Source organism: Micropterus salmoides, unplaced genomic scaffold, assembly GCF_014851395.1.
Source record: "Micropterus salmoides isolate LMB-PRFRI ecotype aquatic unplaced genomic scaffold, ASM1485139v1 Ms_hic_scaffold_5, whole genome shotgun sequence".
NCBI classification, from domain to species: domain Eukaryota; kingdom Metazoa; phylum Chordata; class Actinopteri; order Centrarchiformes; family Centrarchidae; genus Micropterus; species Micropterus salmoides.
The window spans coordinates 25,711,309-25,728,185 of NW_024044237.1; the positions used below are offsets into that span (position 1 = coordinate 25,711,309).

Here is a 16,877-nt window from a genome sequence, read left to right on the forward strand (position 1 = left end):
CTTTTTTCACTTATGCTAAACTACACTAAATAAATCTTCCATTAAATATAAACCTCTCTTTCAAAATGCCTGTAAACAGAAACAAATAACTGGATCTGTTTCTCTAGAATTCTTTTCATTCCTGCTCTTAATCTCATCAATATCTCACAGATTAGCATAGATAGCCCTGAGTGTATTCCTGGCACGCCAAGCATCACACTTCTTGGTACAATTATTTCTTTCTGAGAAAATGTTTCTTATCACTGAGTAGAAACTGTAGAAGTATCTGACGCTGAGTGTAAAATCCATGTGCTGATGACAAGTACTTGAGTCTGGGTGAGAAGGAGAGGTTCTCAAATGCAACTCGCAGAAGAAATTGAGGACAATGGCAAAGGTGTGTGTGAAAAGAGAGCAGAGAGAAGGGATAAACAGTTGACAGCAGAGGCAAGTCAGCAGATAGCAGGTCACCGTTACAGAGCCTACACCAGATATCTCCTGAGGTGAAGCTAAGCCGCTTAGTGTGGCAGATTACACTGCTTGAGCAGAATAATCTGACATTTTCTTTTGATATCTGTGTCAGACTTTTACAAGGTGCAAATGGGATGAGACCGTTTGGGAGTGCTGTGAAAAGCACACTAGCTGTTTCAGTGCGTTTTGTGGATGGATCCTGCACCTGTCTTGTCAATCGTCCAAAGAATATTTAGCCTGACATTGATGAATGAGTTCACATGAAGCGGAGCGCTGCTAAACATCTCTTGTTAAAGGCAGTGAGCTGGACATTGAGTGAGAGCAGAAACAGGAGGAGAAGGGAGTTCTGGTGTCTGTTATGTTGTTGGCCCTCGGGCAGATTTTCGACTAGCAGTGGTGTGGATTGGGGGGGTGGGGAGATGAACAAAAAGAGAACAAAGAGGGAAAAAGCTGTTGCAACATGTAAATGAGACGGACTAAAAGAAAACAAACTGAAAGATAGAAAGCACAAAAATATTCTAAAAGTTTCAAGTAGGTGAAACATGTGTGGCTGTATCAGGGCTGAGAATAATCCTGCTCTTCAGAGGCTACAAGGTCTTGGAAGCAGAGATTGTGTCTCTGATGCCTTCTCAGGTTTCAGAGAGATGTGTCCCTGTTTGATGATGTACTGGCATCCTCGAGTTGGGGCAGGGGCGTAAGGTTACCAACTACCCACAGGACACCATTACTGTCTTCAGTGAAGGGCTGCAGGGTGTGGATGAAAGCAGCAGGATTCACAGACAAGGGATAGAGTGAAGCTAATATATACCCATCGCCTGTGTGTGTGTACGAGGGAAAGCAAAACAGTCAGCATTTGTGTGCATGTGCAGTTGGTTAGCTATGTTATTTATTGTGTCACGTACATACATACAAAGACTCCAGTGGTCATGGAATTAAGATTCCAAAAATACCATTAATTACTAACTTACAATTAGGGGTGTGCCAAAATTCCCAGTGGCCTAAAAATACAGCTATCAATGGGTGGAGAAATGGCAGCACAACACTGAGTCACTGAACAGTTATCAATACAATGTGATTTACATATTAGACTTAGGTAGTACACAGCAATCTGTATTTTCAGCAAAAATTCAGTAAATTGAGTGAATTTGCATATTTATGAGCCATTTATAAATAATATATATATGAAATAATATAATTGTTGCTCTGTAGTTCTGTAATTTTAATTTACTGACTGAAAAACGTGTGCAGCAGAATTGTGCTTTTTTCTAACAGTCTCAATTTGCAGTGAATAAATACAGAAAACATTTTATGTCTCATGTCTCTATAGCTAGCAGCAGGTTAGCTTAGCTTTAACGCAGAAAATAAGGAAAAACAGCTAGCCCAGCTCTGACTGACAGTGACAAAGCCTGCTTTCCAGCACCTCTAAAGCTATCTCTCTGCCAAAATGTGAATAAGCGAATTTCAAATGAACAGCGTTACAATTTGCATGTTCACTGAATCCCCAAATGCCCGAAGCATTATCTCAAACAGGACACACAAGTACGCACTCTGAGATAATTTTCTTCCCCTGCATGCTTCGTGGTTCCAGCCCTTTTCTTTGAATAGCTTCCAACTGTGTTCTTGTTATCTAATGAAAGGATGCCTCATTCTCATCCCCAGAATCAACTGGAAAATGTCACCTGTGGTCAATGGGCTCTCATTGACCACCTGTGGGGACCCGGAGAGACAGTAGTCACATTAACATGTAAATAACAACTCCAAAAACAGTGTTTACTGCTATTTATTAAATAAACTCAACTTCTGATCCTGGAGATACTTAGGACATCAGTTTGTATAACAAATACATCCTCACCTCTCTTTGCTTAGCTTCCAGACTGTTTCACTGTTTCAATATCACCTGTAGATAGTCAGAGCCGAGGGAGGGCAATGTAACACAAACATTGGGCTAATTGGCCCAATTAACTCATTATGCAACACAAGCCAGAGGTCTGACAATTTCCACCCCTCTGGCTCTCCTGACAAGTTTAACTCTGTCATTTCCCACCAGAATTTGTTTGTAGCAGAAAATGAGATATGAGGCACTGCAGGGCTGTCAGTGACAGACAATTATATCAGCAGTTTCTTTAGTACCAGCGGAAGTTGTTGCTGTGAAATAGAGAGAGAGTGCCCGCGTGAGTGTGCGTAGATGTGTAAGCATTTGTATGAGTACATGCTGGCATGAGTGTGTTTACCTCTCCTGACATGTCTGGAGCCAGGGGGATGAGGGGCCACAGGGAGGAGTAGATACCGAAAAACACCACCCACAGGCCGATGCTTCCCCAGATGGCGATGTGACTGAACTGTTAGTGGAAAATCAGAGGACAGTAAGGTAACAGGAAGTGTTTAGGTCCAACATTTTCCTGCCTTGCTTGTTGCCATTTTTTTATCATTTGGGCATAAAAAAGCTCACACTGAGTGGCTTCTAGTAACTTGAAGGAGCGTACCATACGGTGCGTGTAATTTCACTGGGTTTATAGCTACAAGCTCAGTGGGAACAAACCATAAAGGGATTTAGAGATAAGAAGAGGATGTAAAATATGTCACAAGTATCATTGGTCATATAAAATGGAGGAACTGGAAAGAGATAAGAGAACATTAGCGAGAGAAGAGAGAGCCATCAACTTACCATTGTCCAGGATGAGGTCTCAAGGCCAGCTTTAAGACAAACTGTGATGACCACAAACTGTGGAGACAGAAACCCAGCAACATTAAATCAAGACAGTCTCCCTTCAATACTAAATTCATTCATTAGAAGTGCATCATACATTTTTATTGTTTTACATACTGCAGAGTATAAAATTGGAAAAAAATCAGCAGACAAAAAAACTTCAGGGAAATTGGATAACACTTGGCTCAGACACCTGAACCATTTAACAAAGCAGAAACACTCACTGTCAAGAAGATTGGTGCACTTACTGTGTAAACCATGTTGCCTAAGAGAAGATAGTCTGGAGTTCTTCCATTGCCAAAAACTGTATCTGTGAAGGGAATCAACAACAGAAGCTTTTAGGGCTGGAGCTGTCTCTTTTCAGCTCTTGGGTTTCATACAGAGTTCCATTAGGTGATCCAAAGAGTAAACAACCAGACAGCACACTGGATATTATTTTATGTACATCTCAGTGTGAACTTTGGTGTAAAACGCTGTTAGAGACCCAGATATAAAAACGGACATGGGAACCTGAAGTGAAAACTAGTCAAATCCTGCTTCCATTACTGCCCTTTGAGAGAAGCTGGAATGTTAATTTTGTCTTTCGCAACTATTGGGAAAGAGTGTTTCTATGAAAAGCCATCTGTAAGACTGAAAAGCAGAATTGGTGTGCATTAATCATGGTCAGAAATGAAACGTTCTGGCTAATTCGCTGCTGGAATAGAAAGAATTACTTTTTTTTTCTGACTAAATGGTTAATGATTCTGCCATTGAATTGGAATCCAACCTACTGAGAGCACTTTTCCTAAAACAGAGGCTAGAACTTCTTAAATTAACAAAATAGTGTTTAACTGCAAATCACAGACATATTGCTCCAAACTGCCCATGTGGATTTGGGCTGCGGCTAAAATATCAGCAGTGTGCAACTGCCAGTAAAGGAAGAAAGAGAAGCTCCCTTTCCCTTTACTTCCGGCTGGTCACATGTCTAGTGTGCGCTGAGGCTTTGCTGACATCCTGTCAGTCAGAGTGAGAGGGCTTGGCGCTTTTGTTTGGAGAGCAGGCCCAAGCTTGTGTGGTCCTCTGCTTTGGCCAGCCAAGACTTACTGGCTCAAAGATCCCTATTCTCTCTGCATGCACACAGAAACCTTGCATTTTGATGTGCACAAACATGCACAACTGACCTACAGATAAATAAAGTTATTGTGAATTAAATTTAAACTTAATTGCACACACAAAGAGAGTTATCTATTTGGATTAAAATAACATCATTGTCTGCACTGAACAATCAGTGGAAAGTTTCTATCTAAGCGGTGTGTTTATAAAAAATGAAGTAAGTGCGAATAAGTGTTTAAGCATTTCAGCAGATCATTGTGTGCACACATGGACTGGTGCAAACATGAAAACACGCTTGTTAATGTGTGTCGCTCTTGCCGGAGCACACACATGTTTGCAATTCATGACCGAACGGTTGAAGAGAGAAGTAATTAAGACAAAGTATGTGTGTTTGACTGTCCTCCCTCTTCGTCCACCGAGAGCCGTGGCGGAGTCTCTGGGAGCTACTTACCATGCTGGAAGGCTTTAAGGGGGAACCAGAAGAGGATGACGGAGTGGAAGAGGCCGTTCAGACAATGGGCCCAGAAGACCTGCAAAATAGATGGGGAGAAGGATGGAGGGGAAGGAGGCAGAGAGGAGGAGGAAGCAGAGATGGGTGGGGGGTTGGAAGCGGCAGGAGATTCCAAGGAGAGGGAGAGACAGAGAGAGAAAAAAAGCATGAGAAAAGGGTGTGGGGAGCTCCAGCCTTCCAAGTGACCCCTGACCTGGGCCCTTTGTGCCAGCCCAGCGCTAGGCTAAGTGGCGGTTTTGTCAGGGCCTCCTAGCTGAATGGCCACCCCGCTGACAGACACGTTGTATATCCTCTGTGTGTGTTATGGGAGAGAGAGAGGCTGCTGAGTGTGTGTACGAGTAGTGAAAGGCAAGTGAACAATGTCAGTGTGCAGGGTTTTTTTTTTTTTAAAGATTACACTGTAGGTAACACAATCAAATCAAATAAAAAAGCAGTAAGCATAAGAAACTACAAAATACATGTCCTCGCCCCGATGATAAGAACATTATTATAATATTATATATATAATATATGTGCTGCCAGTGTGAGGGTTTCCTCTCATTACATTTCATTAGGCTCCGGCCCTTTCATGTGAGAATTTTAACTGGTGTAGAAATAAATGACAGGAGAGTTTAAACAAGCAGAAATCAGTCTAAAAACACACACAGGGAGACTGACAGGCCTGACAGAGATTAAACTGTTTTCATGGTAATTATTAAGGGCCTGGAAAATCGTGGTGTGGACCGCAGTCTGCGTGTGTGTCTGTGTATGCAAGCACACAGACTTTGGATGAGTCGTTTAAATCAATACTCCCACTCCAAAACCACCTTGTTTCAAATTTACATTATGCAATGCCGGAGCCAAACAAAACACTAATGGGTGATGTAGCATTAAACAGCCGTGAAATCTATTCTGCCAAAAATCGCTTATGCCCCTTTTCCTCCCCTGTGCTGACCCTGACGTTGGTGTTAATTCTGAGAGCTGAAAATCTGTCAAACCGGCTGACGGAGGAAAAATACAAACAGAAAAAACATCACATTTCAATCATTGGCTCTTGGCAGACGACAAGTTAGAGGCTCGCTTTCTTAAAAATACCCTTTTCAACAAGTTCAGCAAAGCTGTCAGTAAAACATAAAACACAACTTATTTGAGACAAACTGGAAAAGTGAACATTTATTGTGATTTCTGCAGGTTTGGGTCATTTTAAAATAACTATTAGCACTGTTTTACACAGTAGGGTTATTTCAAATATTCTGCCAGGAAAGGATGTGAAAAAGAAGAGAGTAAAGGAGAATATAGTACAGTGAAGGGAAACGTCTTGTTCTTGACTATAAGCCTCAACAATATACCTTGGCCTCAGAGGCGTGACCTCCTCACCTTTTCTATCGACTAAACAAAGTCCCACAGCAGCCACCCCCCACCCAGGATTATCTCACCCTTCCACTGTGTACACAAAACCCAATACACTGAGCGTAGGGTGGCCGAAACCAACCCTCATCCCTCTATCTCTGTGGTCAAATATGGATTAAATTAGCACTAATGTTACAATCACATGTTTATGCCAATTAGCCTCCCACTGACAGGCTCAGCTCTTTATCAGCCTCCTCCTCAACTGCCCCTTTCCCAAACACTATGGTGGCACAAACAAGCCCTCGTTTCCCCCCCACAATAATGAATGCTAATGAAATCAATAAATGTTCATAATCGTTTGTCAGTGGGATCCTCCTTTTCATCACTCCAGCCACCCTGTACTCTTTTTTCCCTGTGTATCCCAGCAAGTTGGGATAGGGATCCCCTCTGAATGAATGCCCGGTCTGTCTTGTAAAGATTCTTCCCTTTGTGTAACTCCTAATAGCCAAAAAAAAAAGCATGAATGCCAGTAATTAATGTTGAGCCAAATATTTCCAGAGCTGCCCACCTCTTCCCCTTTCTTTTTGAACGGGTGAGGTAAAATGGGAAAGAAATAGAAGAGTATAAGAGAGGGAAAGTTTTAAATTGCTGTAATTACTACGACCACATAAAGGGGAGCAGGGTTTATTAGAGTGACTCAAGTGTCAGGAATACGTAATTAAAAGCGAACGGGCAACACAGTTGACGCTACGCCTCAACACTCTCGGTCACTCCCTTCTCTCACCTCAACACAAACAGCTTTAATTCACAAAGACAGTATCTGTTGCGTACAAAAGAGCCAGGCGTGCAAAAAGACAGGCCCTTCGAGGGGCCAAATTCCTGCTGGATTTTCTCGCCTCGCCTCGGGCCAGCTGCAAGGAAAATATCTCAGGAAAAGAGCGGACAAGCCAGCAAAAACAACCTGCTGACCTGGCCGAGTCATCATTTATGGGTCTTGGAAAATGTGGCCCAAACAAAATTGAGGTTCATTTGCTTCCAACTATCAAACATACTTTTGTGACCCTTTTTTGGCATAAAAAGGTTAATGAAGTCTCCAAAAAAGTTAATCAAGTGAAAATGCACCCTTCAACAGAATTCAACCAAAATCTTGGATGATTAAATCATCAGTTGTGAGGACAAATGTTTCTCTAATCTACTGTATAATTAATGGAATAAAGACAACGTCTGACGCTGTCAACAATTGCAAAAAAACACATTTATTTACAGACAACAAATAGCACTTGTTTTGTGTATAACAAGTCTGTTTTGCCACCAAATTGCCTATATTTCTTCAGCTTTCTTTAATTATGAAAAACAATCCAGGCCATTAAAAGTGGTGGATTTACTTACATTAACTCACCTAATGACCTAGAGCGTGGTTATTAATCATGTGTGAGTTTACGGTCTCAAATGTTTGTAGTAATTTTTGCAATAATAGCTCTAGGAGAGACTCGCATACATTCTTCTGACAGCTAATAAAGCAGGTGTGACATTAGTAGGGCTGCAACTAACGACTGTTGATGTATTTAAATTGCTTGTTTTATTTGAGCAACAGTCAAACAGCCAAAAATATTCTGTTAACTGTTGTATATGACAAAGAAAAGAATCAAATCATTTCATTTGAGATTTGTTTGGCGTTTTTGCTAAAAAAAACAACAAACAATTGATTTTCAGAAAAATGTGATTCCAATTAATTTTGTTTTGGAGGAAAATGGAGGGTTTTCCTTTATTAGGCTAGATTTAAATAAGCTAGTGGTCTCCTCGTGACTGACAAACCTTAAACTTTACTTGGCCAATCTGAAAACTTTTAGCAGAAGTAACCAGTCCTCGCTTAGCAAAGGCAGTGATGGAAACTGTTATTTCATACATTGAGTGTGGTCCTGGATAGGTAAAACTCAATCTGACAGCCTTGCACTGAGAACAAATAATTCCTTCACTTAAACAAATTGCGTAATTTTCCGCAACAAACTCTGTCACACAATGACAGCACACTCTCTCTACTCCCTCCCCCTGATTATTTCTGCTGCATCCCCCAACCCATCTGACCTTCCCTGCCCTGACCGCCATGGCCAATCCGTCTTTAATCCACCTCCATGCCATGCTAACCAGGTCACCACGCCTGTGAGGAGGGTCCGGGGCTCTGGCTCAGCAAGGAGAAAGGAGGAGACATCTTTATTACCAGCGGAGAAAAGCTAACCGACAGCCCCTGCAAACAGACAGAATAGGTCAAGCCAGGCCAAACTAGGCTACGGCTGGAGACCCACTGACTACAGCTGCCAGTTCACTGTGACGGGAGATGCATTAGTACCGAACATCAAGAACGCAAGACAAAAACATCTTTTTAATGTGATGTTAATTGGTTGTGTTTGTGTGGAGGAGCACAAACTGAATTCTCAATTTAAGATGATAAAATGGATTACCAAATGTGTTATTGTTTAGCAGAACTAGTTCCCCTTTTAGAAGTTGAACATAAAATCATTTACCAGAGGTGATGAAGTGAGATACAGTGTGCAAACAGTAAATCAGACCATGGCAACACCACCAGCTCCAAAGACTACCAAATACGAAGTACTAGTACTAGCACCTTTAAATTCCAGGGACATTTGCCTGCTTTACTGCACTAGATCTGAAGAAATGTGAGAGCTCCCTATCCCTAATTATGTTATTGTCACTAAAAATAACAGGATAGAGGCCAGAAAAGATTTAAAAACTAATCAAGATAACTCAAAAAATAGAAAAAGCCATCTAAAAGTATTTAAATCCGGTCATGTGCAAATAAAACAATAAATATGCATGTGACAGAGACTAGTGTTACCTTGGTATTAAAGCCCATAGCATTTTGGGAGGTTTTGTAGAGTTCTGGGTATTTCAGCATATTCTCCTTCCTGCAGGAGCGCTCAAATATTCCCAGAGTGAGAGGAGGCAGAGCAGTGAATATCTGTACACAAACACAGAGAAACATCAGTGGTAAATTTGAGATGCACTCAGATTATTTTTATGTTTCATGAAAATATTTCAATTTCCAACAAATTTAAACCACACAAATAATCACTTCTTTGTTTTAACTGCTAACGGATGACATTCAAATATGTATTCTACATCATTAGAAAATCCATTCTTGACCTTGGGAACAGTTTGTGTGACAAAATGCAACTGAAAAGTTTCATGTTTGCTTTTTTTAAGCTTTCAACCACATCCCATGTCATGTGATAAAGCCCATGAGATGCAACTGAATGCTTTGAAAAATCTAGTGAGTACACCTTTGAGTTAAGATTTTTTAAAACATTGTTACTGATTACAATTACCAATATTATAGAGCAAATGGACAGTGTGGCTAACACACTTAAATAAATTCAAATGGCCGATCCATTATCACATGGATTAATTTGTAGTTTGTAATTATTTTTTGATCTGACTATACTCTCTAAGTATTAAAGGAAAGATATTAATGCAACTGAAAGCCAAAATCACTTTGCAAGCTTGATCACATTTCTAAAACTACTGTACATGCACAGTATAAATACTTTAACGTCTAATTCTTTTAAACTTAAGAGAAATGCCTGTCTTAATCATTGCCACCATCTCCATACATTTATACACAAATGTCTATATATTATATCACTGAAAACCATTGACTTTAAAACCCTTCAGGGTTTCTTATTTTGACTTGAGCTTCAAGTCTGTTCATATGCAAAACCCGTCTCCAATGAACATCTGCAATGCTCTTGACTAAGAAGCAGGTATTTAAGCTTAGCCAAAGTGTAATTTCTCAGTGGTGTTGTAATGTTGTTCTGTATAGCAGCTGCTGAGAGAGGAGTGATGCTATTGTGTGGCTGGGGTGGCTCGATGGGTCAGTTGTTGTGAGTTCCCTGCAGGCCCATCTGGAGTGGGAGTCTGCAGGCCTCAGTCTGCAGGAGCAGCGGGTCACAGGACATGCTCCACTGGGCTTCTTTCTTATTCACAGCCAGGCCCAGGAAGATCTCCATTGAGGGGTGGATTCAGCTCACTGCCTCCGACAGACTCCCACTGAGCCGGAGGAATGCACCCAGTTTTTTGATTAAGTGGAAGACCCTCTTCCCACCACCCAATACAGTACTGATTCTAAGGTTGTGGCTTATTATGAAATTAATGCAAGAGGCAGGGCTGTGGAAATGTCATTCTCACTTGACAGGCTTTCCCTCCCATAAATTACTTCCATTTGAGGCTGATCAGGAATGCAGGGAAATTTCAGTTCACACTTCTCTCATTCATTTTTGTTTATTGAATTGAGTTGATTTTAATAAACAGTTTAAAGTTACACATCAACTCCTTGTGGGCTTGGTATTAAAGATCAGACTTGCAGATGCACATTTTCTCCTTCTACTTAATTCATGACAGATATGAAATATGAGTTCATTAGGAGTGGTCCCATTATAGAGCCCTGTGGGACTCTCTACATCAGCAGCCAGCTCAGTTGCTGCTCCATTCTTTCTATTCTTTTTATCATTCAAATGTAGCTGCCCTTGCTAACTACACTCTTTGGTGCAAGCAACGCTGTTGTTTTTTCGTATTCAGTACATAGTTTAGGGCACAGAGGGAATATGGACTTGACAACAGGTCATAAATAAAGGAGAAAGTTTTCAAGATGTTGATGACATAATCACGCAATAAAGGGATCAGTTTTGGGGCACCACGGCAAATCAGTTCAGTGTCAGAGACGGGGTAAAGGAGTAAAAGGGGCTCTTTAGAGAGTAAATTTCATTAACACTCACCACATTGTACAAGCCGATGCACCAGCGTTCAAACAGGATCTGGCCTGAGAAGCCATTGACAAATGCGAACCAGATCTAAGTGAGACAAAATAACACAAAAAAAAGAGAGTAAGAACGCAGAAAGCAGTTAAATATAATCACAGATTTTATTTATTAAACAGTTTATGTTTAAGAGTTTATCATTTTTATTGAAAAACACAAGATGTCAAGGATGATTTCATGTCCAAAATACTCATGTCTACTTTTCCCATTACTGTGATATTAATTAGTAAGGCACTGAATTTGATACTGTAGGCTTTACTAAAACACTAAATATGCTTTCCATTAGTGATAGTGAGGGTGAATGGTTAGCGTTATCAGATTTGAGACAGGCTCACTGTGTCTACAGACTAACAATCCATTTTTCCATCACACTACATTCTTCATTGTCATATAACAGAGACTTCAGAGAGAGGCTGCAGAGTCTCTTATAATATGAAAAATATCAAAGAGTGAACTGCTCCTGCTAATATATCTTTAAAATGATCACAAGGGTGAGGCAACTTGCAATAATGTTATCGAATAAAGCAGGACAAATAAATGTTTCCTGTCAATTACAAAAAATAACTACATGATTCTAACTAACATGGTTTTGTTTGAAGTACTGACCTGTGATCAACATGTCATTAGTTTAACTTAGCCAGGTTTCAAACTCAGGAAAGGCAGAGAGGCCACAATAGAGCAGGAAAGCCTAGACCTCTAGATGCCACCTCCATGATGCAAATTGTAGACCAGATTCACCATGGAATAATACACAAACATATAGTAAGCCCACTATTTCCCTCCTTGATCTACCTGAAGACAAGTGGTTGACAGATGAGGTTTGTTATAGATAAAGATCTATTGATTATTATTATTATTGATTATTGATAAAGATTATTATTATTATAGGGGCAGAGTCAGGGCTGTGGGACTCTGAACGATGGAGACTTTGATATATTGTGTCAGGAAAGGGACAGAGAGGTAATGTAAACCATATGCTGGCTGGAGATGATGCTTATCACCATATCTTGATTAGTAATACTTATCTGAACAAAACAATGCCTTTAAGGTCAGGGCAGAGCACAGATATTCTAAATTAACAATATTGACATACAAGGAGAGCAGTTAAAATTTAGTATGTGGTAGGAAAAAAGGCATGAGTAAATTACTTAAAGAAAAACTGCATATACAACATGAAAACTGCTTGTTTACTGACAATGAATCAGAAATTGTTCCTCACAGAGTTCTAATTTAACACTTAGTTGTCCAGAACCGGCTTTCCTCGCCCCAAATCTGTCAAGGAAACATCAGGGGTGCTGTGTTTTGGCTATTGCCAACCAAGCATTTCCCCGCTTCATTTAACTCCATTATGAAGGCATGAACTGCTACAAATTCTCAGATTGGAACAAAGCCTATATGAGGGCCCCACCCGCCGCTGCCACTCTCTACATGACCAATACCAATCTGCTACTGGCCATTCCAATTTAATCGTATAAGAGTATGCATGAAAACAAATGTCTGTTACCCCACCACCACCCTCAGACCCCCTTTCATTCCCTTGGTGGGTGCCTATAGATAAAGCTTGTGTTTATGTGTGTGCCCTCAGACCCTGCCCCTCATCTCCCCTTTCTGCCACACCCACCCATCACAGATCCCACCCTCCACTCCATCCGGTGCACTCTACCATGATGTAGTTTCTTTTATATGAGGGGGCCTGTTTTCAAATTCACGTGGGATGTTCAACCAAACCTGGAACCACGAGGCTCTGTAACCGTGAGAATCAGAAGGTGTACAGCACATCTGCTGGCAGTGCAAGAATAGTTTTAGGTGTTTTGGGTCTTGGCTTGCTGAAATTACATTCAGATGCCGTTGCTATGGGTTATGTGTAGAGGAAGCCCAAGCCATGAGGCAGTTTCAACCATTAATGTGACTCAAGCAACGGTAACGAGAGGCTAGCGGTTAGGTCAAACTGCTGAATTAATTACAGCTCTGCCCAATGAGAGGCTCTGGGCTGATATATTGTTGTGCTAAGTTAAAAAAGGATCCTATTCATAGCATGTGGTAACTGCTTCTATGTGAGTGTTTTGGCCTGGTCCTTGGGGTCCCAATAGTTTCTCTCTTTTTCTCCTTCTCTCGTCTCTTGAGGGACAGATGCATTGATTTGCTCATTAGGGGAAGTACCGGGCAGGATTTTTCTTCCCCTTTTCTTCTCCTCATTGAGTGCCACTCAGCGGAGGGGTGTGGCTGGCCTCTCTCCCCGACTGCACATCATGAAAAACAGTAATGGAGGGAAGCGGGAGTTGAGAAAAGGGGGATTGGGCAGCGGCTAGCCGATAAGAAGACTTTATGCATATTCATCAGCGAATCAAAAATCACTGATTCCAAGGCTGCAAATTTGCCTAGAAATGGCTATGGGTTGGAGGGGTGGGGGGAACATGACATTTGTCCCCAACAATGCAATTCCTGATACTCTTAAGCTTAGTATTGCAGAATTGCTAATGGAATTCATACACAAAGCAAGCAAAGAATAACGAGGGACATAAAGAGGGAGCTGATAAATATGCTAGAAATATGGGGGGCTACAAACATAAGCTGTCTTACAATGCCAGGCACGGCCTCTGCGGTTTCATTCAGCGTGCAAGCTTTGCTCTGCAACTCTGAGCCGTCTCTAACTACACTGAGCCGCACTGAATGAGCTTTCATGTAATTGCCTCATAAATGCCACTTGTCCATCAGCCCCCTCTGTAGCACCCTGGCAATGTGTCAATCAAACATGAGTGGCCAGCTGGAACAGCCATTTGAACTAAGTTGCTATGGATTCCTTTGGAAAGGCCTCTTAGTTTGAATGTGGCTGAATTCAATCCTTTTCACTCCTGTTTTAGTTAATAGTGTAATTTGTAACAAAGTAAGAGCTATGAATTCTGCTTAAAGTTTGATAAGCAATGGGCCACATTGTTTAAAAAACATTTGAGTAATTATAACCGCCTTCTTCAATTATATAGACGTGCTCATGTTTCAAGCCTGATACGGCTTTAACTGTTCTTTAACTGATTAGGAAAAGGAATGCCAACCATAATCAACAGCATGGAGAATGCCAAAGGAAACACTGTGAAGCAGTTCCAGCTGTCAGTCAATCATCCACTGGAGTGGCAGCCTTACTTTCTGACTCACAATTAACCCTCAGTGAGTCACAATGATCGCACAACTGTTCAAAGAGCCTCAGACTAAGTTGCACTCACATTCACTTTTTCCACAATAGCTGCAGAATCCTTCACCCTCCTACTCTATGTCTCTTAAAAGGAACCAAAGACCCAGTGGAAAGAGAAGGAGACGAAAAGAGGCTTAAACACAGAGTCTCCCAGTCCTGGTATTCAAATTGTAACACACACTGTACCAGACAATGGTGCGGTGAACAAAAAAGTTAAAATTCCCGTCAACATCTTCGATTCTCTCCTTGTAAGGTAGCCTGGGAGTCGACGAGAAAAACATGCAAGCACAAAAGTAAACCTATTAGTGCAACAAATGCAGCTTTTACCCATCCCCTGGGCTTGCTGGTGTGTCAGGGTCTTACAAAACAGGGACACTTGAAATATTGAAGCTCCCAGTGAAGAAATGTCCTATTATCTACTTGAATCCCCTGAAGGAACACGGGGAGAGGGAGAGTTATGTTTTCAAAGAGCAACAAAAGGTGTGGTAGAAAGAAGCTCGCCCTGCAGACAGAACTATAGATGTTATGTTCCAGTTGTAGGGGGGAAAAAACACTTTTAAAAGGGACTTGGTATATTTCATAGAGGACCTTTAGAGGAAATTTGACTCGGTTTTGATGTGATCGTGGCATAAAAGTCCATTCAGGATTCAAATGAGGGGCAGAGAGGAAACAAATTTAATAAAATACAGCTGTTTGCATGGTCTTAAAGTTACATAATATAGACAGAAGTTTTGCCACCTCTTTTGGACTTAAACAGTAAATTCTGAGTTAGTGAAACACTGAAAAGTTCATGCATGGCTAAAACAGGGACAAAGAAATGAAAGAAATTCAACATTCAGGCACAGGTGAAATGTCATATGTATTCATATGTAATGTGCTACAGAAAATTCAATTTGCTGCAAATTGAATTTTATTTTGGATCTGCATTATTTCACCTTATCTGGAAAAGGCTAACACGATCAAAGAGTTGCAAAACCTACAAGTACAGTTATAGCCTGGAAAGAGAGCGTCTGCCCTCTTTCACTTCAGGTCACATTGAGCCAGAAGCAGACATGCTGGAATGTAAAAGGTAGTCTTCTGATTCTCCATGGTATATAAACTAGAATGATGATGGAAAGGGGGATCAGAGGTCAAGTGTTACAGAAAGAGGATGAACAAAAGAGAATTTTAAAGTCCTTATATTTCCATGGCAGGTTATATGGCGATGATATTAAAAAAACATGTGGCTGATTCTTTTTTTGTCACCGCATAGCATGGACAGGGAGCACTCTCCACATTGTCCCCCTATCACAGCGCAAAGGCAGAAGAAGTGTGTAAATCACTTGCTCTCTATGGCTATTGGGTCCCCCTCAGACATCATAAGTGTAAAGAGTGGGGGGACTATTTTTTTAAATGCCAGAGTAATTTCTTCTTCTTTTGTTCTGCTTTCTTATGTTCTGATCTCTTGGTGTATGTCCTTACTTGTCTTGTTTTTATTTTTCATTTATTCTGTTTGGTAAAGCCAAAGACAGTTTTCCACATTGCGGGTGCTAAAGTTCGTACCTAATAAACAAACAAAGTTGTTTATAATAATGGTATAATGGTTGGTAATTACATTAAATACAGTACAACAGTGTATTTCCATTAAATCCTCCTGATATTAATTGTGGGACAAAGTATGATCAGTAGTGACTTCTAATTTAGACTTTATGAAAAATGCAAAGCCAAAGTTGCTACTTCCATCAGACAAGTGCATGGCCAGTAGATCAAAACATCTGAACACTCCTGATGATAAAATTGCTGCTGATAGGAAGCACTTAACCCGTCTGGTCATTTTTGGTTATAGCTCTGAACCTGCAATCAGTACTGGGTCTGGTATCTTTCAAATGCCATCAAACTTACCGCACACCAACAGAACGATGTGTAAAACATGTGTGAACCTTCCTAACCATTATCCATTGAAGTGCAAGGAGAGTGGAGCTGAGTGGCTATGAAAAGCATTCATTACCTGCTCATGATTTATCATCCAAAGCAAATGTTCCTGGATTATCAGTACAGTAAAACTTTCATAATCACGGGGCAACATTCCCTTATGGAGACATCATGGTTCCCAGTTTTCATGTCTAAATAAAAGTTAAATATTGTCAAATCATCTGTCAGTTCATGAGATCTCAAACGATTGAGAGCATTACTATAAAACAATACAACTAAGTAGAAAGAGAAGATAACCTTTTTTTGTTATTCTGAATACTTAAATATTATCAAATAATGATACTGAGAAGATGCTGTGATAATTACCACAATATTAATTTATTGTTACCTACTTGTAAATAAGGGTTCTGCCTTTTATTTTTTTAGCATGTCCAATGTTATCTACATATCTCTTTATCTGCTGTTAACACAGTGTAATATGGTAAAAAGAAATGCGTAGCATTGCTAGTGAGATGGCTGTACTTGATGATTATTCAGATTAGCTGTGTGGATTAATATATTCCAAGGATCCAATAACTGCTGAAATGTAGACTTCCAGTTAATTAATTTCCCCGTCATTACTGAGTGTGTGTGTGTGTGTGTGTGTGTGTGTGTGTGTGTGTGTGTGTGTGTGTGTGTGTGTGTGTGTGTGAGTGTGCCTATTTGTTTGTGTATATTCTGTCTAGGTACGTCAAAACTCAAACCCTGGAGCCTCACAAACTGGCAGGTAATGTGAAGGGCCAGTCAACAGAAATACAAACATGGAAACTCTAACAAGGAATTTCTGCCTTTACCTAATAATGTCATGTGGACAAACCTCAA

The 16,877-nt window shown here is 40.6% G+C and overlaps 1 protein-coding gene across 7 annotated transcripts in view; it reads right to left on the bottom strand.

Annotated features, from left to right (window-relative positions):
• atp8a1 (ATPase phospholipid transporting 8A1) overlaps nt 1–16,877 on the bottom strand; it is a gene marked incomplete at its 5' end in the record, with an annotated part of 101,898 nt that overhangs the window by 19,188 nt on the left and 65,833 nt on the right. For 6 of the 7 annotated variants that reach the window (XM_038698923.1, XM_038698925.1, XM_038698920.1 and 3 more), the window contains 6 exon segments: nt 2,679–2,786; nt 3,113–3,169; nt 3,403–3,464; nt 4,698–4,776; nt 8,941–9,063; nt 10,877–10,951. In XM_038698923.1, coding sequence (XP_038554851.1) covers nt 2,679–2,786; nt 3,113–3,169; nt 3,403–3,464; nt 4,698–4,776; nt 8,941–9,063; nt 10,877–10,951 — 504 coding nt within the window. 7 annotated transcript variants of the gene reach the window in all.